The sequence below is a fragment of the Ranitomeya imitator genome, chromosome 8, assembly GCF_032444005.1.
Source record: "Ranitomeya imitator isolate aRanImi1 chromosome 8, aRanImi1.pri, whole genome shotgun sequence".
Classification (NCBI taxonomy): Eukaryota; Metazoa; Chordata; class Amphibia; order Anura; family Dendrobatidae; genus Ranitomeya; species Ranitomeya imitator.
In genome coordinates, this window is record NC_091289.1 from 166,352,042 (window position 1) to 166,377,458 (window position 25,417).

Below are 25,417 nucleotides of genomic sequence, written 5' to 3' on the forward strand. Positions count from 1 at the left end.
GATGGCCGCCCCCACCGACGAAAGGGATGACAGCGCAGATCGCGCGCTGCTTGTTCACGTGCCCACAGTGGATTAGTCACCTCAACATGCGGATACCACTACGCCACCAACGTAAAGCTGGGGAAGAACCAGCGCTGTGAACACGCCCTCCCGACGTGACCAGCCTGATTGACAGACGAAAACGGCGACTTTGGTAAGTTATTTCTCAGCATACATGGGGAATCGGGGTATACTACATACACTATAGTAACACACAGCGCAGGCCCTATTTAACAGTATTTATATCTCAATCTCAAAAAACGGGGTGACAGGTTCCCTTTAAGTGTGACAAACATGGAAAAGAATAGGAAATCGGGAAGGGGGCAAACACTTCTCCACACCATTGTATAGAACAGAATGGTATATGCTAACTATTAAAACAGTGTGAGGCAGTGAGGGGGATCTGGTATATGTCCCTTAGGATTCATATAGAGACATATTAATCCTGCTGGAACGCATTGTGTTTACAGCAAAACATTTGTGAATTACAAGGCAAAATAAAAGTGTGGATTTGGTCAAAGTAGTTTAGGAAAACCCGACATGTGCTTCTGTTTTTGGAGGGATTTCAAGGTTTAGTAGTGGGGCAAATCCCTCCCTCCACTCTGGGTTTTGGGAGTGGTTCTATGTCCATGCTTCCCATTTAAACTCTCAGTTTTGACTTGGGTGTGTCAGTCTGTGGTTTTTGCAAGCTGCAGAGCAGGTTGCTCTGTGCAACCCAGGGCTGTTTGAAGCTAGCACAGTGCCAGGGACTTCAAAGTGTCTGACATACCCAAGAGATAAGGTAGTGACATTGCCAAAAGCAACAGGTTTGAACGCGGACTGATTTTTGAGGACCCAGCTGTGAATTGGAGGATATCATTTATTATTTATTTATTAGAACTTTCTGTTGTCCCTGTCTATCTAGCAATTGAAACACAACTATCTTCTACATTGGCATCCACAAAATGGACCAGTCTTAAGGACAAGACTGACAAGATTCTAGCGGACCATCAAAAATTTCTGGAGGAAAAGAAACGTCAAAAATTCCAACGGGATAACAACGACTATGCACACAACAGGGTATATAAATAGAGCGATACTGCAGGCAACAATCCATGGCGCCGTCCATATCAGCGCAAGACAGGCTCCTTCAGCACGGAAAGCGACTCATCCACAGGTTCAAACAGATCCCGTTTTTTATCAAAAGGCCGCAGGGGAGGACACCAGCGTACCGACCGACAAGAAGATCCAGAAAAAATGACCACCCGGTCGCAGGCAAGACACCTAACCTAGTTATCAATATTTCAGGTTATACGCTCTCCCCTGCGGAACTCAGCCTACTGCAGAAAGGACTATCATTTTGCCCTACCCCCATCTGGGATAGCTTCCAGCTGGAGAGGGACCTGCAACGACTCTATCATCTAGTGAGACTCAAGACTCACTTTGGAACTCTCACGGGAGGCTCCGAGAACAGTGTGTCTCCTAACGGGGACGTCTCTGTTGCGGAGATCCCCCTCACATCACTGGGACTGAGGAACCCTAGTTCTTTCAGCCCACCCCAGACGTTCCATGCCGTAGAAACATTTATTTCTTTTGTGGATAAGGATGTTAAGGACCTATCCCACCAACACCGCCTGGGTCTCTCCCCTACACGTTCAAATCTGACACCATCAGAGAGACAGGCACTCTTGTCATTACAAAACAACAAAACTATAGTTGTCAAATCAGTGGACAAGGGTGGGGCCTTAGTCATCATGGATCGTACACTGTACTCTACTGAAATATTACGCCAACTATCAGATACCAGCACATCTAGTATTATCCTGAGAGACCCCACCTTCGAAATCCGCAAGAAAATCCAGTCTGTCATCAATACTCACATTGACAATGGCACAATTGACCAACAGACAGCAAAATTCCTTACCAATCCACACCCTATCACTCCAGTGTTTTATATCCTTCCAAAAAATACATAAATCTCTAACCGACCCCCCGGTCGCCCCATAGTGGCATCCACCGAGTCCATACTTTCACCCCTGTCAATTTACTTAGAAAAAATTCTGACACCATTAATCAAAACTACCAAATCCTTTGTATTGGATACAGGACACTTTCTTAACATAATACGACAACAGGTTAGTGTACCTCCCGACAGTCTCCTAGTCACCATGAGCGTGAATAGTCTCTATACGTCCATTACTCACGAAAAAGGCATCACAGCAACCAAACAGTTGTTAGAGAATTCGGGCAAACCTACTACTTCTATACACCTCTGTCTAAACCTATTGAAACTGGTCCTATATGAGAATTATTTCCTCTATGAGGATACCTACTATGTACAGTGCCAGGGGACCGCAATGGGTTCTAACGTTGCACCGGCTTACGTTAATTTTATTTCCCTTTTTTTCCCTTCATTACATTTGATTTTTTGCTCATATTTTGCTTATCTCATGCCTACATATTCTTCCCTAACAAGAAATGTCTCCATATTGTTTATTTTGTTTGTCCATAGTGGGCCATTCACCTCTAATCCCCTTTGTGCCATTAACCCCATTTACAGTTAGGTCCATATATATTTGGACAGAGACAACCTTTTTCTAATTTTGGTTATAGACATTACCACAATGAATTTTAAACAAAACAATTCAGATGCAGTTGAAGTTCAGACTTTCAGATTTCATTTGAGGGTATCCACATTAAAATTGGATGAAGGGTTTAGGAGTTTCAGATCCTTAACATGTGCCACCCTGTTTTTAAAAGGACCAAAAGTAATTGGACAGATTCAATAATTTTAAATAAAATGTTCATTTTTAGCACTTGGTTAAAAACCCTTTGTTGGCAATGACTGCCTGAAGGCTTGAACTTATAGACATCACCAGATGCTGTGTTTCCTCCTTTTTGATGCTCTGCCAGGCCTTCACTGCGGTGGTTTTCAGATGCTGTTTGTTTGTGGGCCTTTCTGTCTGAAGTTTAGTCTTTAACAAGTGAAATGCTGCTCAATTGGGTTGAGATCAGGTAACTGACTTTGCCATTCAAGAATATTCCACTTCTTTGCTTTAATAAACTCCTGGGTTGCTTTGGCTTTGTTTTGGGTCATTGTCCATCTATAGTATGAAACAACGACCAATCAGTTTGGCTGCATTTGGCTGGATCTGAGCACACAGTATGGCTCTGAATACCTCAGAATTCATTCGGCTGCTTCTGTCCTGTGTCACATCATCAGTAAACACTAGTGACCCAGTGCCACTGGCAGCCATGCATGTCCAAGCCATCACACTGCCTCCGCCGTGGTTTACAGATGATGTGGTATGCTTTGGATCATGAGCTGTACCTCGCCTTCGCCATACTTTTCTCTTTCCATCATTCTGGTAGAGGTTGTTCTTGGTTTCATCTGTCCAAAGAATGTTCTTCCAGAACTGTCCTGGCTTTTTTAGATGTTTTTTAGCAAAGTCCAGTCTAGCCTTTTTATTCTTGATGCTTATGAGTGGCTTGCACCGTGCAGTGAACCCTCTGTATTTACTTTCATGCAGTCTTCTCTTTATGGTAGATTTGGATATTGATACGCCGACCTCCTGGAGAGTGTTGGTCACTTGGTTGGCTGTTGTGAAGGGGTTTCTCTTCACCATGGAGATTAATCTTCGATCATCCACCACTGTTCTCTTCCGTGGGTGCCCAGGTCTTTTTGCATTGATGAGTTCACCAGTGCTTTCTTTCTTTCTCAGGATGTACCAAACTGTAGATTTTGCCACTCCTAATATTGTAACAATTTCTCAGATGTTTTTTTTTCTGTTTTCACAGCTTAAGGATGGCTTGTTTCACCTGCATGGAGAGCTCCTTTGACCGCATGTTTACTTCACAGCAAAACCTTCCAAATGCAAGTACCACACCTCAAATCAACTCCAGGCCTTTTATCTGCTTAATTGAGAATAACATAACAAAGGGATTGCCCACACCTGTCCATGAAATAGCCTTGGAGTCAATTGTCCAAATACTTTTGGTCCCTTTAAAAACAGGGTGGCACATGTTAAGGAGCTGAAACTCCTAAACCCTTCATCCAAATATAATGTGGATACTCTCAAATGAAAGCTGAAAGTCTGAACTTCAACTGCATCTGAATTGTTTTGCTTAAAACTCATTGTGGTAATGTCTATAACCAAAATTAGAAAAATGTTGTCGCTGTCCAAATATATATGGACCTAACTGTACATTTACATTCAAACTGACAGCCCTCTCTTTGTTGACTAAGTGCTCCGCCCCCCATTAGTCATAGGACTGTTAGGCCTGTACTGGGCACTCCTATGCCTTAAGGTACCATTACACTAAACGATTTACCAACGATCACGACCAGCGATACGACCTGGCCGTGATCGTTAGTAAGTCGTTGTGTGGTCGCTGGAGAGCTATCACACAGACAGCTCTCCAGCAACCAACGATACCGAAGTCCCCGGGTAACCAGGGTAAACATCAGGTTACTAAGCGCAGGGCCGCGCTTAGTAACCTGATGTTTACCCTGGTTACCATTGTAAATGTAAAAAAAAAAAAAAACACTACATACTCACATTCTGGTGTCTGTCACGTTCCCCGCCGGCCGCCGTCACCTTCCCGCACTGACTGTGTCAGCGCCAGCCGTAAAGCACAGCACAGCGGTGATGTCACCGCTGTGCTTTACGGCCGGCGCTCACAGTCAGTGCGGGAAGCTGACGGCGGGGGACGTGACAGACACCGAAATGTGAGTATGTTGTGTTTTTTTTTTTTTACTTTCACAATGGTAACCAGGGTAAATATCGGGTTACTAAGCGCGGCCCTGCGCTTAGTAACCCGATGTTTACCCTGGTTACAAGTGAACACATCGCAGGATCGGCGTCACACACGCCGATCCAGCGATGACAGCGGGTGATCCAGCGACGAAACAAAGTTCTGGCCTTCTAGCTCCGACCAGCGATGTCACAGCAGGATACTGATCGCTGCTGCGTGTCAAACGAGATCGCTATCCAGGGCGCTGCAACGTCACGGATCGCTATCGTTCTCGTTCAAAAGTTGCTCAGTGTGAAGGTACCTTTACTCCTATACAGAGACCATTGTGCAGCCTCACACTGTGCCATCACTGCCACAAGTGGGCATCCTCTTGCCCTCATTTGCGTTCAGCGCTCAGTGCGCATGCGCGGACCCTGTGACCGCGTCACTTCCGGTCCGGGAGTATGTACTTCCGGTCCGGCGGTATTTTAGGAGGACATGCAGGCATATCACCACCTCCAATCCAGGACAGCACAGTTGGGCACGGGATGCGCCGCTGACCCCCGGACACAGGACAGAGTAGGTACACGGACCCTCCGCCCCCCCTCCACCCTCTGCTTGCCACCGGGTAATATAACCCATTATGCTCATGTTACCTGCAGGACAGCTCCACATGCTGCGGCCCACCCTAAGCAGGATCCCTCTATTTATGCCACAGGAGCATTCACTGGACCCATTATAAGGTACCCTAAATACATTTCTCTAAACATGTGCGGCATTCCTTATGGCTATACCCTCTACTTGCCGTTTGGTAGTATAATCCATTTAGCTCATATTACCTGCAGGACTTCTTTATATGCTACGGCTCACCCTAAACAGGACCCCTCTACCTACACCACAGGAGCAATTATTGGACCCACTATAAGGTATCCATAACATATTCCTTTATACATCTGGGGTTTCTCCTGTTTGGGGTTTCTCTTCACAGCCATACTTATCCCACACACGCAGCCCTAGGGGTACTCGGGACCACTGAGGACACACCCCATTAGATTCTATACCCCATTGTATTATTCCTTCACATTTTACTGGGGTCATTGCAATATCTCCATCACCAAACGTGTCTGGAACACACCCTCTTCCCTCCCATCCCCCATACTCATTCAGGACTAAAGGTACCGTTACACTAAATGACTTACCAACGATCACGACCAGCGATACGACCTGGCCGTGATCGTTGGTAAGTCGTTGTGTGGTCGCTGGGGAGATGTCACACAGACAGCTCTCTCCAGCGACCAACGATCAGGGGAAAGACTTTGGCATCGTTGAAACTGTCTTCAACGATGCTGAAGTCCCCGGGTAACCAGGGTAAACATCGGGTTACTAAGTGCAGGGCCGCGCTTAGTAACCCGATATTTACCCTGGTTACCATTGTAAAAGTAAAAAAAAAAACAGTACATACTCACATTCCGATATCTGTCACTTCCCTCGCCGTCAGCTTCCCGTACTGACTGTGTCAGCGCTGGCCGTAAAGCAGAGCACAGCGATGACGTCACCGCTGTGCTCTGCTTTACGGCCGGCGCTGACAGTCAGTGCAGGGAAGCTGACAGCGGGGGACGTGACAGACATCGGAATGTGAGTATGTACTGTTTTTTTTTTAACTTTTACAATGGTAACCAGGGTAAATATCGGGTTACTAAGCGCGGCCCTGCACTTAGTAACCCGATATTTACCCTGGTTACAAGTGAACACATCGCTGGATTGGCGTCACACACGCCGATCCAGCGATGACAGCGGGTGATCAGCGACCAAAAAAAGGTCCTGATCATTCCCCAGCGACCAATGATCTCCCAGCAGGGGCCTGATCGTTGGTCGCTGTCACACATAACGAGATCGTTAGCGGGATCGTTGCTACGTCACAAAAAGCGTGACGTTGCAACGATATCGTTAACGAAATTGTTATGTGTGAAGGTACCTTTAGGCTGTCTGAATACATATACACTTTGTAATGTTGGTATTTTGTTATAATGACAGGTTATGCCTTAAAAGGACCATTGTCTTGCCTTCTATCACTGCCACTCCTATGTCTGTGTATCACAGAGTTAAGGTAAACATTATATTTCGCCTAAACAGTGGTTAACTGATGTACTAGAATTACCTCTTAGCTACAGGCTTACTTTTCGCTGCTCCGGACAGTATTCCCTTCATCGCCTCTGGTTGCCTTATATATATTGTACATAATATATTTTATATTTTGGTGTATGTTTATTATTTTGTCTTTTTTGTTCCTATTTGTTTTCTTTTACGTATAATGTTATGTCACATACAGCTACTTATACTGTTTATTTGCTTTCCTAGTAACCCCATGAATAAGACCCGGGAGGGTCGAAACGTCGGGTTTCTATCTACGAATTATCACAGTGGCAATTGTTGACTTGTTTTCTTGAATAAATCTGGCATATACCTTTTTGCATCATACCAGTTTCGAGTGTGCAGTATTTTTTCTTCCACTACATCCCTGCCTATCTGTCACACTGTGTAAACCCCACTGCACTACAACAGCAAGGAATGAGGGAAGTGACCCAAAGGGAATAAAAGCTAGTGTAAGGCCATGTGGTCTGTCTCCCTCTCTGTCTCTCTCTCTTCCTGATACATGCGGTCCACTTCAAACGAGGGGCTTCACCAGGGGTGAACCTAGCCACACTGCTGCCTGAGGCGAACTTCAAAACGGCGCCCCCCCAAACACATATACAGTACAGCCCCCCTATAGGGCTCCCATCTCTTATACAGTCCCCCCATACATTACATGAGTGATAACTATTGTACATTCTACAATAGGTCATAAATCAGACAGTAAAGTCCTCCATACAGTATTCTGGGCACCATAGTGCTCCTTACTGAATAATGAGCCCCATATATTGCTCCAAACAGTATAATGAGCCCCATATATTGCTCCATACAGTATTGTGGGCACCGCACAGCGCCCCATACAGAATAACATGCCGCATATATTGCTCCATACAGTATAATGAGCCCCACATGATGCTCCATACTGTATAATGGCCACACAGTGCTCCATACTGTATAATGGCCACACATGATGCTCCATACTGTATAATGGCCACACAGTGCTCCATACTGTATAATGGCCACACATGATGCTCCATACTGTATAATGGCCACACAGTGCTCCATACTGTATAATAGCCACACATGATGCTCCATACTGTATAATGGCCACACAGTGCTCCATACTGTATAATGGCCACACATGATGCTCCATACTGTATAATGGCCACACAGTGCTCCATACTGTATAATGGTCACACATGATGCTCCATACTGTATAATGGTCACGCATGATGCTCCATACTGTATGATGGCCACACAGTGCTCCATACTGTATAATGGCCACACATGATGCTCCATACTGTATAATGGCCACACAGTGCTCCATACTGTATAATGGCCACACATGATGCTCCATACTGTATAATGGCCACACAGTGCTCCATACTGTATAATGGCCACACATGATGCTCCATACTGTATAATGGCCACACAGTGCTCCATACTGTATAATAGCCACACATGATGCTCCATACTGTATAATGGCCACACATGATGCTCCATACTGTATAATGGTCACAAATGATGCTCCATACTGTATAATGGCCACACATGATGCCCCATACTACAGTATATAATGGTCAAACATGATGCTCCATACTGTATAATGGCCACAAGGTGCTCCATACTGTATAATGGCCACACATGATGCTCCATATTGTATAATGGCCACACATGATGCTCCATACTGTATAATGGCCACACAGTGCACCATACTGTATAATGGGCACACATGATGCTCCATACTGTATAATGGCCTCACATGATGCTCCATACTGTATAATGGCCACACATCGTTACTCCTACACACGCGGCTGTGCTCCGTACACCTTGCACACACGGCTCCACTCCATACTCATGCGGCTCTGCTCCATACACCTCGCACACACCCGGCTCTGCTCCATACACCTCATACACACCTGGGTCCGCTCCATACACCTCATACACATGCAGCTCCGCTCCGTACACTGAATTCACACCCGGCTCCGCTCCGTACACCTCTTACACACCCAGCTCCGCTCCGTGCACCTCATAAACACCCGGCTCTGCTCCGTACACCTCATACACACGCGGCTCCGCTCCGTACACCTCATACACATGCGGCTCTGCTACGTACACCTCATACACACGCGGCTCTGCTCCGTACACCTTGTAAACATTCAGTTCCACTCCATATACCTCATACACACACAGACGGCTCCGCTCCATATACCTCATACACACACGGCTCCGCTCCATACACCTCATACACACACGGCTCCGCTCCATACACCTCATACACACACGGCTCTGCTGCATACACCTCATACACAAACGGCTCCACTCCATACACCTCATACACACACGGCTCCACTCCATACACCTCATATACACACACGGCTCTGCTCCATACACCTCATACACACACGGCTCCGCTCCATACACCTCATACACACATGGCTCCGCTCCATACACCTCATACACATTCAGCTCCGCTCCATACACCTCATGCACACACAGCTCCACTCCATATACCTCGTACACATTCAGCTCCTCTCCATACACCTCATAATCACACGGCTCCGCTCCATACACCTCATACACACACTTACCATGGCAACCAGCACAGCAGAGTCCTGCAATCCATGGAGGTCCTGATCATGTGACCCCCTGACTCCTCCCCTCCTGTGACCACATCACAAGTCCTGTTTGCACAGAGCAGCCAATATGTGGTGTGCTGCTCTGTGGGTGCAGGCATGATCGGCTGATATTGTACACCGTGGGTTGTGAGCAAGGACACGCGCACCGCACTAGTGACAGCAAATGTCAGGGATTATGGAGAGTCAGCACCAGGTGTTCTGACCGCCGTTCTGCCGCCCCCTGTCTTTCAGTGACGATTGCCGCCTGAAGCAAAGGGCTCAACGTGCCCCATGATAGCGGCGCCACGGGGCGTCACATTGAATAGCGTGCTGTGAAGGACCTAGGACCCAGCTGGAAGCTGATACCCCCTGATCCCAGCGCACCCATGATCAAACATCAACCGTAATTGACATATATTCTGCTTATATCTTTTGTCCTACCACTATTGTATTTGCATATCTGACAATTGTTCTTATAGCGTATTGTCTAGTGTGTCCTTAAGATGATTAAATATATAATTTAACCTTGGGCTGCTCTTTTATCTTGATCCATGAATCCACACGTCTGTTTCTCGGTGTAATTTTCCATGCTAGCGGGGCTGGTTTCTGGCCTAATATAACTCTGTTAGCGAACCAGGCGTATATTGAACAAGGAACTGATGGCAGTCCTACCTGTCTGACCAGGCGCTATTTCACTGGTGCTACTGAAAGGAGCCTCTCAGCCTGTCAGGAATGTGGTGCCACGTCAGTGTCTGCGTGGGCCAGATCTTCTCACTCTCCGTGCCTCCCTGGGTTTGAGTGGACAGGGGAGCGTCTATGTAAATGTAATGCAGGTGTCGGGATGCAGAGATCATGATCATGACGTGAAAGCAGCCAGGGGTTGATATAATGCTATTTATATACAGCAGTAAACTTTAAACAATTGGTGTTAGTAGAAATGCAATTTAACAGTAAAAGGAATAACAAGTCTAGAATAAACAAGAAAGTCTTTCACTACTTAATGTTAGTGTCTTTTTCAGAAAAGGTGGTGTGCCCAATCTTGGGAGCCACCATGTGAGTCCTCACTCAAAGCTCTGGACCTAGCGTGGGTCATCTAGTTTTCCCGTTAGGCTGCATGTCTCTTCCTGACATAGTCTATTAAAGTGACGGCCCTGCTCACTTACACTGTTCCTCCGCAGTTGCAGTTTAGCAGTCTCCACATGGCTCTTCTCGGATTGACCTTCGGATGAAGTCTCTCAGGTTCGAGGTGGAGAGGACTGGGCCACAGCTCTTGACAGGTGTCGTCGGGCCTAGGAGTCTTGACCAGTGCAGGGTGCGGATTCTGGCTCTGATCAGTGTAAGCTGTACTTGGGTATGTCTTCTGGGGAGTTTGCCAGGCGGTGACCGGCATCTGGGTAGCATAGACTTCCAGCTGAGGCCCGTCTCATTGGTCTCAGCGATGTCTCTGGAGCAGGTCTGCCCCGCTCCCTTCCCTGGCGCCAAATCTCCTTGTGGTTTGGAGTGCAGGGTTTTATACCAGGTAAGTCTTTCCTGTGTGTCCCTGATCCAGTTCAGCACACAAGGTCGCTCTCCCTGCAAACTTTCCAGCACACTTAGGTTCCCCTTGATTTCGACTGGTTAACAGATTGCAATCTCTCCTCATCAATGTGGGCACCTCCTGCAGAAGTTCTCCAGATATGTCAAAGCTTCTTGTTACATTAAATTGTACCAATCTGACCTTGCGTGTCCCCAGGGGGTTCAGAACTTCACGTTGATACAAGTTGAGAAACCTTACCATGTGATCCCGCTGACGGAATATTGACATCAGCTGGGGTGACGAGGTGCGGATCCTTCACACCTGTCTCCCACATGCGTAGTCTGCCTGCTGCACCAATGCCCATGGCCTGTGTGCCCAAGCGGACCTTGAGCTTGGAGGATACACCTCAGCAGCTAAGGCAAATACAAGGCTAACTAAGGAGTAGTATCCATCATTTTTAAGACAGAAATGAACAAAAGAATAAGGTAACACGTTATATGTATATATATATATATATATATATATATATATATATATATATATTGTTTTCAATTCATCCTGTCACTAGTGAAATAGTGACAGGATGAATTAAAAATAGTAATGAGTGAGTGTACTCGTTGCTCGGGTTTTCTCGAGCATGCTCAGGTGGTCTCCGAGTATTTATGACTGCTTGGAGATTAAGTTTTCATCGCCTCAGCAGCATGATTTACAGCTATTATCCAGCTTGATTACATGTGGGGATTACCTAGCAACCAGTCAACCCCCACATGTACTTAGCCTGGCTAATAGCTGTAAATCATTCAGCTGCCGTGGTGAAAACTAAATCTCCGAACACTAACAAATACTCGGAGGTCACCCGAGCAACGAGTACACTCGCTCATCACTAATTAAAAACAATCCATGCAGTGCTACTTTAATGCAACAGAGTATTTTTAATATTAGGTAGCCAATTGCTAAAGTATAAGTGTACCTAATGCTGTGTTCTTAAACCTCCCTACAGGCAACTAATGCATCTTTTCAGAGTTTGGATTCTTGGTCAATTTAAAGCCTTTGACTCAGTTTGGAGTAAGTACTTTAGGAGTTTATATCAAAGTAATAAATTGCGAGCAATTAAAATGATTCACTTACATGGATATCATTAATAGGTACATTAGATGGAAAGTGGCCAAATTGTATATTGATGAATTCAAAGCAGCATCAATATTTGTTAAAGCGACACTGTCTTTGAAAAACAGCTGTGCATTTGGGAACTTTGCCAGCTCTGTTCTCTGCAGAAATATACATGTTAATATATCTTGATGCATACAAAGAGGCATTGATCTTGCTGTTACATTATGCAGATAAATTATAAATAAATGAGTTCTCAGCTTGGAGAAAAAGATTCCAAGTTTTACTGCAAATTGTCCCTAAAATATGACTTCTAAATCACATAAGCTAAGTAGCAAAGTTAATGATATGTAAGGAAATAGAATATGTTGGCCAAAATCATTTCCATAATTGTTAAAGATTGGCCGGTATATAAAATTGTCTTCCTAGGATACATTTTGTCATCAGTCTGTCCTTAGAAAGTAAACAATTGGCACTGAGTATCTCCATCCAACTATAATGCAACTATAAGGCCGGGGTCACACTTGCGAGTGTAATGCGAGAAACTCGCGTGAGTCTCTCGTATCAATACCCGGCAGTGCACTGCCGCCGGCGGTTCGGACCGGAGCATTCAGCTGCATAGGAATACATGCGGCCGCCCACCCCGATCCCGAGTGCCGGCCTAACTCTGATCTTCAAGAGGTTCAGTTAAACAAACTTTAGCATAACACAGAATCTTGGAATACTTTACTTGATTCTGTATCAATTGATATAAAAACTTATAGTTCTTGTCAAGGCTTGGTGTCCAACTCTGCAGTCATTCTGTGAATTGTCACAGCGCGCACAGTACATGCTGTCAGAATTCTCCGATGCCGTTGATGGGAGAGGGTCAGTCATGTGACACCATGTATTTAGTTTGCATATTTTCTACAACATTTGGACTATACGTGTCCGGTCTCACCCAATTTACTTGTATTGAATAAGGTCAAACACATCTACTCAGCACATGACCGCAAGTATACAAAATGCATATCTGTGGTCACACGCCTAACCGCTCCCGGCAGTGGAGAATCCTGACAGCGAAGTACGAGCTCCACCCAGACACTTAAACTTAGCACACAGAGCTTATCATTACAGTGAAATCTATGACGCCAATTAGGGAAGCACATCTTCTTCCTTGTTATTTTCATCTGAGGACCAAGTGTGCCGGCTATTTCACCAGACTTTTGGCATTTGGCCTGCTCCTTCACTCTGGTGCTGCACTCAGTGACATCTTAGATATCACTGTAATGATAAGCTGTGTGTGCTCAGTTTAGGTGTCCGGATGGACCAGCAAACATGCTTTACTGATTTAATTTACTTACTTGAGCTCACAGGGCTAGTGAAACGGATACACTTGTTCCTTTGATAAAACAAACAGTCAGGGAAATGTCACCTTACACGAAAAGCAGCTGAAAGAGTCCCTTCCCATGACATCAGTGTATTCACTTATGCTTCCTCATCTTGTCAGAAGCTGTGTATGTGCGACCATCAGCTGTATCATCTCTACATGCCAGGACACAGCTAGTTACACAGGACACAGCCCCTGCACCTTTGTAAGATTCTCAGCACAGCAACATTTTTTTTTAACACATCCAATTGTGGAGCTTCTTAATATTCTAATACTTATTGATTACAATGTACTTTTGTTCGTGGAAGAACCCCAATAAAGTTCTAAAATAAGGTTGCATTTCAAAAGATTTCTGTTCTTTTTTTTCTCTATTTTTTCTTAATTTGAAACTAAATTAGTGATGTTAAGGATACTAATATTTTTTACCTGATTGGATTGCATCATTTCAGGACCAGTGCATTGTTTTGTGTACTCTGGTCATGAAATGATTAATGGATCTTGCCAGGACAACCATAGAACCAGCACTATAGTTCTTTAACTTTTCTGTCAACAGAATCTTAAAAAAACATAATAAAGTTCCTCCCAATATAAGCGATCTTACAATCGTTAAAGGGGTGGTCCGTAAGTCAAATAAACTTTAATTTAAATCGCTATCTATTTGATACCACTAATTTCTAATATGCTTGCATTAAACACTCCCTACTGTTCCAAAACTATATGATCCAACAGCTGTTGTGCTTTTTTTTTGCCTACTTGCCGCATTGCATGCTGGAATATTCGAACGAAGCGTCATCAGAGCAGGGAGGGGAGGCTGAGGTAATTGACGCAGCCTATGCCCCCTCCCTAAAACTAAGTGTCGTCAGTGACACTCATTTCCAGGGCGGGGCTAGTCCCTGCGCACTGTCATTGTGCGATGCACACTCTATGTGCTACCGGCTCACATCAGTAGTAATGAACCGGCAACACAGAGGAGAACACACTATCAGAAAGCGATGTCAGGATATCTGGCGTGATGAGACTAGCGCCACTCCCGCAGTCACATGTGACACTTCATTTCAGGGAGGGGGCATAGTATGTGTCAGTGACTGCAGCCATTTTCCGCTGCTCTGATGAAGCTTCGCTTGAGTATCCCAACATGCACTGGGATTTCCAAACGAAGTGTCACCCTGTAACAGTGGTGGGAGCTGATGGATTGCTCCCTGATACTCAAAGGTTAAATCTATTTGATCCTCATGTATGTCATAAAGGTATTACACCCTTGGGGGCTTGAGTTAGCTGGGACAGGGTTAACTATAATGGCCATCCCAGTTTGGGAGGGGGAACTGAGTGTCAATGGCAAGTGGAGGAAGTGACAGTCAGTGAGTGTGAGGGAAGGAGAGAGTATGCTAGCAGGCTGCATTTGGCTGCTAGGGACAGCATGAGCCTATTACTCGGGGGAAGTGGATTGCAGCAAATCCCCTTCCATGTGATTTGGGGGCCATAGGAACACTCACCTTTGTGAAGCTACAGGGAAAAGATGGACTCAGACTACATGGGGTGGAAGGTATTGCAATCCAGATATATTGCCAGAGGTCAGGAAGATCCCCAAGATCTAGGAAAGCCAGAGAGGGGGATATGCCACCTATCCCGAAAACCAGGGCTGAAGTTGTATCAGGTACCTGTGGGAAAGATGACAACTCGTTGGGCCTTATCCTTTGCATCTGCTAGTAAATACTGTACAGACTGCCAATCACAAACTAAAAGTTTGTTTTTTTTATCAACCTTGTGTCTCCTGGATTATTTGCTGCCCTGGTTCCAGAAGAAGGATTCCTGGAGTCAGAAGAGGCCTGCAGGCCAGAAGTAAGTGGAAAGCACCACATACACAGCAGCACACCGGGACTGAGACACCCCTTGTCTGTAGGATGTCAGAAAGAAGTATGGAAAAAAGTGCAATAGCTGTTAGATAGTGTAATTGGGGAACAGTAGGGAATTTTTAATGCAAGAATATTAGAAATTAGTTTAGATTATGGCATCCAATAGATTGAGATTCAGATTATAATTTAGTTGACCTCTAGATTACCCCTTTAAGATTACTAAAATGCTGCAGAATAGCACCAAACATTGGTAGACTAACAGATGTTTGCCATACTGGCAGTAAAATCCACTCTTGAGTTAATACAAAACTTTATTGGGGGAGTCTTTCTCAGTCATAGGCCTCTTTAAATTATTTACTAAAGGCTACATGTTTGTCCTTCCCGACTGATTGTCTGGGATGTCATGACCACATTCATGGTCACTTGCTGTGTAAATATTAACATGATACCTCTTGCCAGTTCTCCCATCAGGACTCAAGAGCTTACATATGGTCCACTTTCTCTTTAGACCGAATGTGAGCTGGTGGACGACTATTAACAGAGTTTATTACATGTAAAACCAGAGTTTATTAAATGTAAAAGTCATAAAAAGTGTCCCAAAGTCTTTAAAGCAGACAGGTTTTTTAGTCCAAGGTTGATGTCCAGTTTCCAGCTTATCTACTAGATTTATGAGTACTGTGCCTCGTGATCAATACACCTCATATTCCTTCTCCTTTAAAAATGTTGCTGCTAAGAAAATCTGTGGGAAGATTTGTAGTGTCTAATATATATGAGTGGATTTTATTTCTAGATGTTCCTGTCTCTTTAATCACCTGTTAATCACTAGAGGTTAATGAGTGTAACTAATGGAAGATGCACAGAATTTCTAGCACAGGGACCATGGCATAAATGTTGCAATTGACTCTGGCTTGAAGCCCAGTTTTAATAAATGTAATGAGTTTCTTATGACCAAGATCAACTATTAGAAAATGTTACAAGGCAAACTGGAAAGTATCCAAAGCATTAGAGCCTAAAGGAATGAAAAAAAAAAAATTAGGTAGATGAATACAAAGGTTTTTTTTTTATTTTGTGGAATCCAAGTTGCAAGTAGACAATTCCAATATTTAAAGGTCCTGCCGCTCCACTCCGTCTATGGCACTGAAGGTACAGAGATAGTCAGGCTCAGGGTTGCATAGAGAAGCACGGCACATGGATGACCACCTACTTGCCTTCTTCAGCTTCTTCTGACTTTGGTTTTGTAACCAGAGAGAACTAAGCTAGAACAATGGACACAAGTTCCTCACTCTTGTGGTCATCTATACAGTAATACTTTCTGGACCAAACGTCTACAAAAGAAAAGAACATGGGCTTAAACAGTTGAAAAAGAATCTGAAAATCAAGATACCTGGCTATAAAAAGATATCTAAATATTTTCTGTTTTTAGTTTCCACTGCCGATAACGTCATCAAGAAATTTGAGACAAGCTGTCCTTTTATTAAAAAAGAGACAAATGGGACACTCCCATTGAAAGTATTGACAGATGGGCTAATTTACAAGCAGGGCAGGTTTAGTTTGTGCTTATCTTTAGCTCTGTGCATACAGTCATTACACGTATGATTGCTGCCTCATCCTTGTCGGTTACCTTGTCCGACCATGGGTTCATCAGATAAAAAGAATAAGGTGTGGCGTTCATTCAGTGCTGGCTTCCAGATGGTAACGTTTCATTTCAATGTGAACAATGAAACAATTTTAGGGGATAAATATAATTTAGAATTGTGCTAAAAAGAAACTAATTTATATTCCTGAAGAAGATACTTCATCAGATTGCAGCACAATCTTTCCAGGTTTGATCTAATTACATAGAGGACAACAATCTAGCTGTGGATGCAGATTCAATTTCCTAAAATATCACAATTCCTTACACCTGCCCTCCATTAACTATCATCTTCAGATTCAGCAGGATCCGGAACCCGTGGTCACAATAATTTCATAGTGATCCTGATTCAGCCAACCCATAATGATGAGTCACGGTCACTTCTCATCTCATCCACTGAATCGCTACATAGCATGTAAAAACCCTTCCGGTGCTTCACGAGAACTAAAGCAATGTGGAAGGAAAAAATGAACATTTTACTTTTTTCACAAAATAAATTTACTTTGGACCCAAACTTTTTTATTTTCACAAGGGTAACAAGAGAAAATGGACCACAAAATTTGTTGTGCAATTTCTCCTGAGCACACCGATAGGCCTAATGTGGAGGAAAGCCACTGTTTGTGCACACAGCAGGGCTCAGAAGGGAGGGAGCACCGTTTAACTTTTTGAACCCAAAATTGTCTGGAATCAATGACAGGTGCCATGTCGCGTTTGGAGACCCCCTCATGTACCTAAAGAGTGGAAACTGCCCAATTCTAACTCCAACCCTAACACAGCCCTACCCCTGACCCTAACCCTAATCCCAACCCTCATTTTAATCACAACCCTAACCCCAACTCTAACACCACCCTAACCCCAACACCCCAACATTCAATTCCATAATAGTATACTGCATCCCATAGTCACATATAGTAGTATAATGCAGCCCCATAGTAGTATAATCCAGCCCCATAGTAGTGTAATGCAGCCTCATAGCAGTATAATGCACCCCCATAGCAGTATAATGCACCCTCATAGTAGTATAATGCACCCCCATAGTATTTTAATACAGCCCCATAGTAGTATAATGCACCCCCACAGTGGTATAATGCATCCCCATAGTGGTATAATGCACCTCATAGCATAATGCAGCCCCATAGTGGTTTAATGCACCCCCATAGTGGTATAATACACTCCATAGTAATATAATGCACCTCATAGTATAATGCACCCCATAGGAGTATAATGCACCCCCATAGAAGGATAATGCAGCCCCATAATGCTGCTTTACAAAAAAAATAGTTTCTCCTTACCTAGCTGAGGTCTAGTGGTGTCCTCCACTCGATATATCTGAGACGTGGACCGTCGTATGGCAGTGACATCATATGCCAACGACGCACCCGCTGACGTCAGCTGCTAGCCTCTGATTGGCTGGCGACTGTTAACTGTTGCCATGTGGGAGGAATCTCCTGCAAGGCAACAGATTTTAACTGCTCATGCATCTTAGGATCATGATCAGATGGGCAGGCAGAATCGTGCCACTGAGGCCTGCTGAGCAGAGGAGAGGGGGCCCGCTGCGGGCCCCCTCTGCTTGCTGGGCCCCATACATCAGTAAGGGCAGTAATGCCCTGGCGGTGGCCCTGGCTTTAGGGACTGGGCAGGAGCCCCTGTCCCAGGACACTTGATAACAGAGTATGTCAATGTGAACAATATGTCAGGTGGAACTTGCTAACAGTGATTAGTGCCAGAGATGGCAGGTATCTTGGCTCTGCTTCCTTTACTCTGGTCTGTTGAACCTTGTTTTGCTCCTTGTCTGGATTTGTAGGTGGCCTGGCATGATCCAATGTGGCCTTTATGAGGCTTACCAATAGCTGTGTCTTGGTGTTAAGACTTCTAAGTGCTTGGTAGTACTGTGTGTCTGCAGCCTCCAGGTCCTCTGCTACTGTTCCCGGTCTCCTGTCAACCTATGGTCTCCAGAACTTCAGCTACCCTACCCCAGTCACCTATTTGTTCAGTGTCTCCAGTATGTCTGCAACCTGTTTCCTGTATGCCTCACCTGCCTGTGGCACCTATGCCCGTATGCCCACCCGAACCTTGGGCTTTGAGGATCCACCTCACCAGCTGAGCCTAACAGCAAGAATTGTGTATTTTTAGATTCTTAGCCTTACTGAACACATATGCCATAGATGGACACCTGGCTTCTCAAGGAAATATGTGTACTATGGTAAGGGGACCATGTTGTACTTTTATTTTGTCATGCACATGTATCGTGAATCCACTGCACCATGGTCCAGGCTACCCTTGGAGGGGCATGGCGAAGCAGCCACCTAGTTTTTGCTAGAGCGTCTGATGGTGAAGTTAGGCTTGAGCTGCAGGTGGCCACCAGGTACCACTCCAAGGACAGTCCTCGTACTGCGGCAGCTGACCCCAAGGGTCAGGATTGCAGACACGGACTCTGAGTCCAAGGCAAGACTGAATTCTGTTGCGGCTTCAAACAGTGCGGAGCTTAGAACACTTGACAGGATAGACACTGGTGCAAGTTCAGACAGCGTGGATCTTGGAACACTTGACAAGACAGACAATGATACTGGTACTGTCGGAGCTGCTGCAGGCTCAGGAACTGGTAGAATGGCTCTAGGTTCAAGTACCGTTGAAGCGACTTCTGGCTCAGGTACAGTCAGAGCGGGTTCAGGTACTGCCAGAGAGGTTTCAGATTCTGGTACCACTGAAGCAGCTTTAGGTTCAGGTAACACAGATAACAGGAACATATTTGGATTCAGACTAGACGTGCTCAGCAACAGGTTCAGGTTCTAACAAAATAGGTTCAGGAACAGGTTTAAGAATAGATTTGGGGACCTAACAACTAACAAACAGGGACAAACCCAAACTAACACTGAAGAGGGTATTGTACAGGCACCTCCCTACAGTGGTGCACGCCTTAAATACTAGATGCCCCCCAGCTATTGGCTCGGGGCAGATTCAGATTGCGCACACTACCCCTTTAAAAAATGGGTCCAGGATCAGGAAACAGCGAAAAGACAGAGAGAGGCCGCAGAGTGGTCACAGCAGGGAGTTCGTCTGCGTCCCTGCCGGGAAGAGGGAGAGTGAACATGCTGGGGTGCCACCATTAACGTTACAGATTCCAGCTATAGAAGAAAGGTTGAAACCTGACAGAGGCTATAAACATCCCAAACAATCTTCATAATTGTATGGAGGTTTGAGCAGGGAATTCTGGTGACTGGTTATGAGGGTAGTTTTTTGGATTACCTAGATGGTTTTCTGACAGTCCTAAAAGTATTTTGGAAGATATTTCCAACTGACTCAAGATGAAGAAACAAAGTACATAAAGTGACACATTCAAATGGGACTGTGTGTTATTGTTGGAGTACTATAAGGAGGAGGAAGAGGAGGTTACGCCTAAGCCTCACTGATCCATGAGAAACTGACTCATTGTCCTCTGAGATCTAGAGAATAGTGTGTGGTGACGGAAGAGATGACCATGACTATATTTATCATTCCAAACGCTTACCTGTCTTTTTTTTCTTTTGCATGTGAGAAGCCGTAACTTTGACATTCACCCAGAATAAATGCAAGAAGGCTAGCAAGAACATGGTGTCTTCCAGGTGTTATGTACTTGTAGCCCTGTTAGTGTTCATATTGTTTATAGTGGGATTTTGGTAAGTACCGTAATTTCTATGTATTATTGTAGCATTTTCCTTATTTGTTAGCTTACATGAATTGTCTAAAAAAAAAGATAAATAACAATAACATAAAATATATATTTATGCTGACTTCGTGCATTCTGCTTAATGTAAAAATTAGATGCTCTAAAAATGGATCTCTTGGCAGCTGTTTTTCAGTTACTTGTGTCTCCATGAAAAAATAACAATCATATACATAGAGTTTTGCAGCTTTCTAAAATACATTGTTTTAACATTTACTGCGATTTCTAAGATGTCTTATTTTTGCCAGTGAATGGAAACATCCTTGCTAAAATCTAAGGGCAGATGCGAACAACTGGGTTCTCTCCATTTGAGAAAATTGGTCCGATTATGCTGATCAGCCCTTGATTAGGCTCTGATCAGAGTTTGATTAGGCTCTGATCAGCGTTTAATCAGGCTCTGATCAGAGTTTGATCAGCATGGGATCCAATTTTCTTGGATATGGAGGAAAAAAAAGTTTCTCCTCCTTAACCATTATGTCAGTCCGTGAAAATCAGACCTTACTTAAATGCCATCCCATTGCGGTCCGATTTTTTTTCGCGGACCCGTAGACATGAATGGATGAGTGCCATCTGATTCTAGGAGGCAAATTGTGCATGCTGCGATTTTTTTAAATTTTACTGTTTTATTTTCCTCGGACTTTGGGCAGACATGGTAAAATTTACTTAGAATTAAGAGGAAAAATTTTGATTTAGCTCCTAGACCAATGCCTATACAATGTACAATATCCATTTTTTCTGAATGCAGGGCTCGCTATGTGCAGGTTTATTACCTCTGACTACAGTGAGGAATGTTCTCATTCACTGACAGCAAACAAATATCCTGACAATGACGAGAAGTTTAAAAATAAATGATATTGGAAAGTTGTAAGTTCTCTTAAAGAGATTAAGCTTTATTTCTATAAGTGGGAAACCACTATAAATAATTACGTAGCTTTTAAATTAGAACAAAGGAATGCTCATTTTCTAATGTTTCTATTCAGTTCAGTAAGGTTCTGTAACTACCATAGTTTTCCTACGTAATGTGAAAAGCAATGAAGAATATTTGATCAAATGGATTGTTCATGCATAAAAATATCTCTTTCGAAATGAATGGGGTGGTCACACAATTAATTTAAATAATATTACCTGTCTACAGAATTTGTGCTAAATTTCTGATTCATAGGTGGGGGTGCTATTAATCTTGAGACCAGAAACCTCCTTAAGGGCTTGAGCAGATGACAAAAGTTTTGGGATAATGCAATTCTTCAAAACATCGGAACAAACTTGGACCAATGTTACTTAATGAGTCTGTGCACGTGTTTGATTTTTTTCCCCCCTCGAACCAAGTGGTTAGAAGAAAAGAATGACATCTTGCACAATTTGCCTCCTAGAATCAGATAGCCCTCATCTATTCATGTCTATGGATCCATGGAAAAAATATCGGACCGCACTTGGATGACATTAAAGCATGGTCTGATTTTCTTGTTCTCTCCACCTCCAAAAAAAATCATATTTCACTCTGATTAGACTGTGATTAGCATAATCGGACAGATTTTCTCAGATGGAGAAAAAATGGTGTCTGCACCTGTCCTGATTCTCGGTATGTGAACCTATGATGTTAGGCTGGTTTCACATTTGCGTTTAAAAATGCAGCGTTTTAAACGCAAACGCATGTGGTGAAAAAAACGTATGTAAACGCGTTAAAACGCCGCGTTTTTTAGACGCATGCGTTTTTGCATGTTTTAATACAAATGCGGCGTTTTGACGTGTTTACATGCGTTTTTTCCTACGTTTGCGTTTTTAAAACGCATGATGAGAAGTGTGTGACAGCTGCCAATCATCAAAATCAACAAGAAAACCCACTTTAAACAGAAATAGCTAGGGTTAGGGTTAGAGTTAGGATCCCTAGTAACCCTAGGGATCCTAACCGTAACCCTAAGGGATCCTAACCCTAACTCTATCCCTAACCCTATCCCTAACCCTAACCCTAATGGATCCTAACCCTAACCTTTAGGGTTAGGGTTAGGATCCCTTATGGTTAGAGTAAGGGTTAGGGTTAGGGTTTGGGGTTGGCTTATCAGTGTGTACTCTTGTATTTTTCTATTAAAACGCATGTGTTTAAAAACGCATGCAAACGCATGTGCTTAAAAACGCATGCGTTTACATAGACAGCAATAGGTTTTTTTGCCGCAAAAAAAGCATGCGTTTTTTTGCGGCAAAAAAACGCAGCTAGAAATTACTACATGTTGCATTTCTGCAACACAACGCATGCATAGAAAAGACGCATGCGGCGGCACAACGTGGCAAAACGCATGCAAAAAACGCATGCGTTTTTAATGTTAAGTATAGGGAAAAAAAAGCATGCTTTTTTTTCACTAAAACGCAGCGGCAAAAAACGCAAATGTGAAACCAGCCTTAGGCCATCCTACATGCTGCAGATATTTACTGCTGCGGAAATAGCTTGGAGTCTGCACATTTTGTCAAGTTCTCACGATACATTTTTTGTTGCTGCCGCATTTCTGCACCACTTACTTAAATTAGATTATTTGTGTATTTTTATTGTGTTTTTATTATGTTTTTTCTGCTGCAGTTTTTGTCTTCTTGTGCTGTCACGTTTTACATAAAACTGCTTTGTTTTGGATGCTTCCTATTACTTAGCATTGATAAAAACGTTATTGATAAAGTTATGTTTTGGATTACATGCACTTTGAGTGCACTGTATTTTGTGGATTATAAGACGCACCCCAAATTTTGAGGAGAAAAATAGGAAAAAAAATCCACTTTTTAAAAAAAATAAAATGGTGGTGCTTCTTATAATCTGTGTGTCTTATTGATTACCGGGGGTGGTGGCTGTGGTGAAGCGGGGTCCCAGGGTCGCTGCTGGAGGAGGCAAGAGTGGAGCGTTGCTACAGGCCACAGGCTGGAATGAGGGGGTGTTTGGATGTGCGGTACGCTGCTGTGGGTGTTCGGTGCTGCGGGGGCTCTGCCGACATTTTGTGAAAGCCCAAAGCCCCTCCAGCCACATGGTTTCCTATGTGGTGGATGCCGGGAAAATGGCTGCCAGGGGCAGATGGAGATCTTGGCACCAAGATCTCGGGAGATGAGATCTCAGCGAGAGAATTCTCAATACCTTGATGAAACGTCCATCACCTGTGGAATACTACGGTTAAGTTCTCACCGGGCGTCTTTGCCGCAGTTTTTTATTCTAATTTTCAGCTGCTTTTTACAGTACTAACAAAGCCTATGAGATTTCAGAAATCTCATGCACACACATTGTTTTTTTTTGTCATCAGTTTTTTTCATAAAGCATGTCACTTCTTTCAGCACTTTTTTTTAGCGTTTTTCACCCATTGACTTGAATGGGTGGTGAAAAAACGCTGAGAAAATGCAGCAAAAACACAGGTATAATTTTTTGCAGCGTTTTTTTTTTTGTGCCAAAACCTTTTTTTTAATACTAAACTTTATCAGCATGCACAATTAGACAAATCTCGCATGCAAAAACTGCCGCAAAAAAGCACAAAAAACACAGCAAAAAAGGCAAGTAAACATGCCAAAAAAACGCCTTGTGTGTACTTACATCCGAAAAGAGAACAAGAGAAAGCTATAGCCTTAAAATAGTAAACATACTTTATTTCAATCAATAATTACATAAGAAAAAACAAAATAGCAAAAAAATTTTTTAAAAAGATATGTGTGGATCCAAAGTGCAACAGATATAATCGATCCAGACTCAAAAAACAGGAAAAATCAGGGGTCATAGCATATATAAGGTGCAAATTGCAGCCTAAGGTATAGGAATATTTTTGATGATGCAAGGCAAAGTGCTAGTGTGCTTTAGTGCAATAAAGTTTGGGCAGCAAATGCAAGCTATGAGAATAGGAACTAAAGGACTACACCTATACGAGAGTGCTGTTAGTATACTATGCGGCCTAAGGCTCTTAGAAAGGTGCACAGGTCCTATTCAAGCAACCATCAAGAGTGACCCTGAAAAATAAATAAGGCACAGTGGCAGAAATGAATTGCCTGTGAGCCGTGGAGTCCTTTAGTTCCTATTCTCATAGCTTGCATTTGCTGCCCAAACTTTATTGCACTAAAGCCCACTAGCACTTTGCCTTGCATCATCAAAAATATTCCTATACCTTAGGCTGCAATTTGCACCTTATATATGCTATGACCCCTGATTTTGCCTGTTTTTTGAGTCTGGATCGATTATATCTGTTGCACTTTGGATCCACACATATCTTTTAAAAAATTTTTTTGCTATTTTGTTTTTTCTTATGTAATTATTGATTGAAATAAAGTATGTGTTAGGGGTCGAGTTCCCGCTTCTGCACAGGGGGAATCTCGAGCCACTTCCGCTGCGGTCTCCCATTCTTGTCCAGCCGCAGTGGAGCCTGCTCAGCAAGGACGTCGGTCCCAGCGTCTTGCTCATACTCACTCTGTTCTGAGAGTTAGTGCTGCTTCTCCAGTCTCTGCCATTAAAGTCAGTGCTGGTCAGCAGCGAGCGGACTTCTCTGGGACTAAGTCCTTGTCTGCATGTATTGAGCATGCCCAGCGTAAGGTCTCCCGTTGGAGATCGAGGGTCATGTGCTCAGGCTCTGCAGCACATTCCATTGGTCCTCTTGGCAGGTCCTAGAAGGGCAAAAGTGCTGTGGCCACTTCCTGTGCTGCTGCTATATAAACTGCGCATGACCGCACGGCCATGCGCTAGTATTGTCAAACAATTGCTAAGGTGTGTATGTTGTGAGTGCAAGTCG

At 43.8% G+C, this 25,417-nt stretch overlaps 1 protein-coding gene across 5 annotated transcripts in view; it reads left to right on the forward strand.

Annotated features, from left to right (window-relative positions):
* LOC138648233 (histo-blood group ABO system transferase 2-like) overlaps positions 1-25,417 on the forward strand; it is a 79,641-nt gene that overhangs the window by 24,843 nt on the left and 29,381 nt on the right. Inside the window, exons 1-4 of one of the 5 annotated variants that reach the window (XM_069737784.1) lie at positions 9,771-9,903; positions 10,679-10,836; positions 12,017-12,081; positions 20,517-20,634. In XM_069737784.1, the coding sequence (XP_069593885.1) occupies positions 12,024-12,081; positions 20,517-20,634 (176 nt within the window). In that variant the 5' untranslated portion in view covers positions 9,771-9,903; positions 10,679-10,836; positions 12,017-12,023. Of the gene's footprint in view, positions 1-9,770; positions 9,904-10,678; positions 10,837-12,016; positions 12,082-15,252; positions 15,332-20,516; positions 20,635-25,417 lie in introns of those variants that run through there. The other 4 variants (XM_069737785.1, XM_069737787.1, XM_069737786.1 and 1 more) reach the window with 4 other exon arrangements.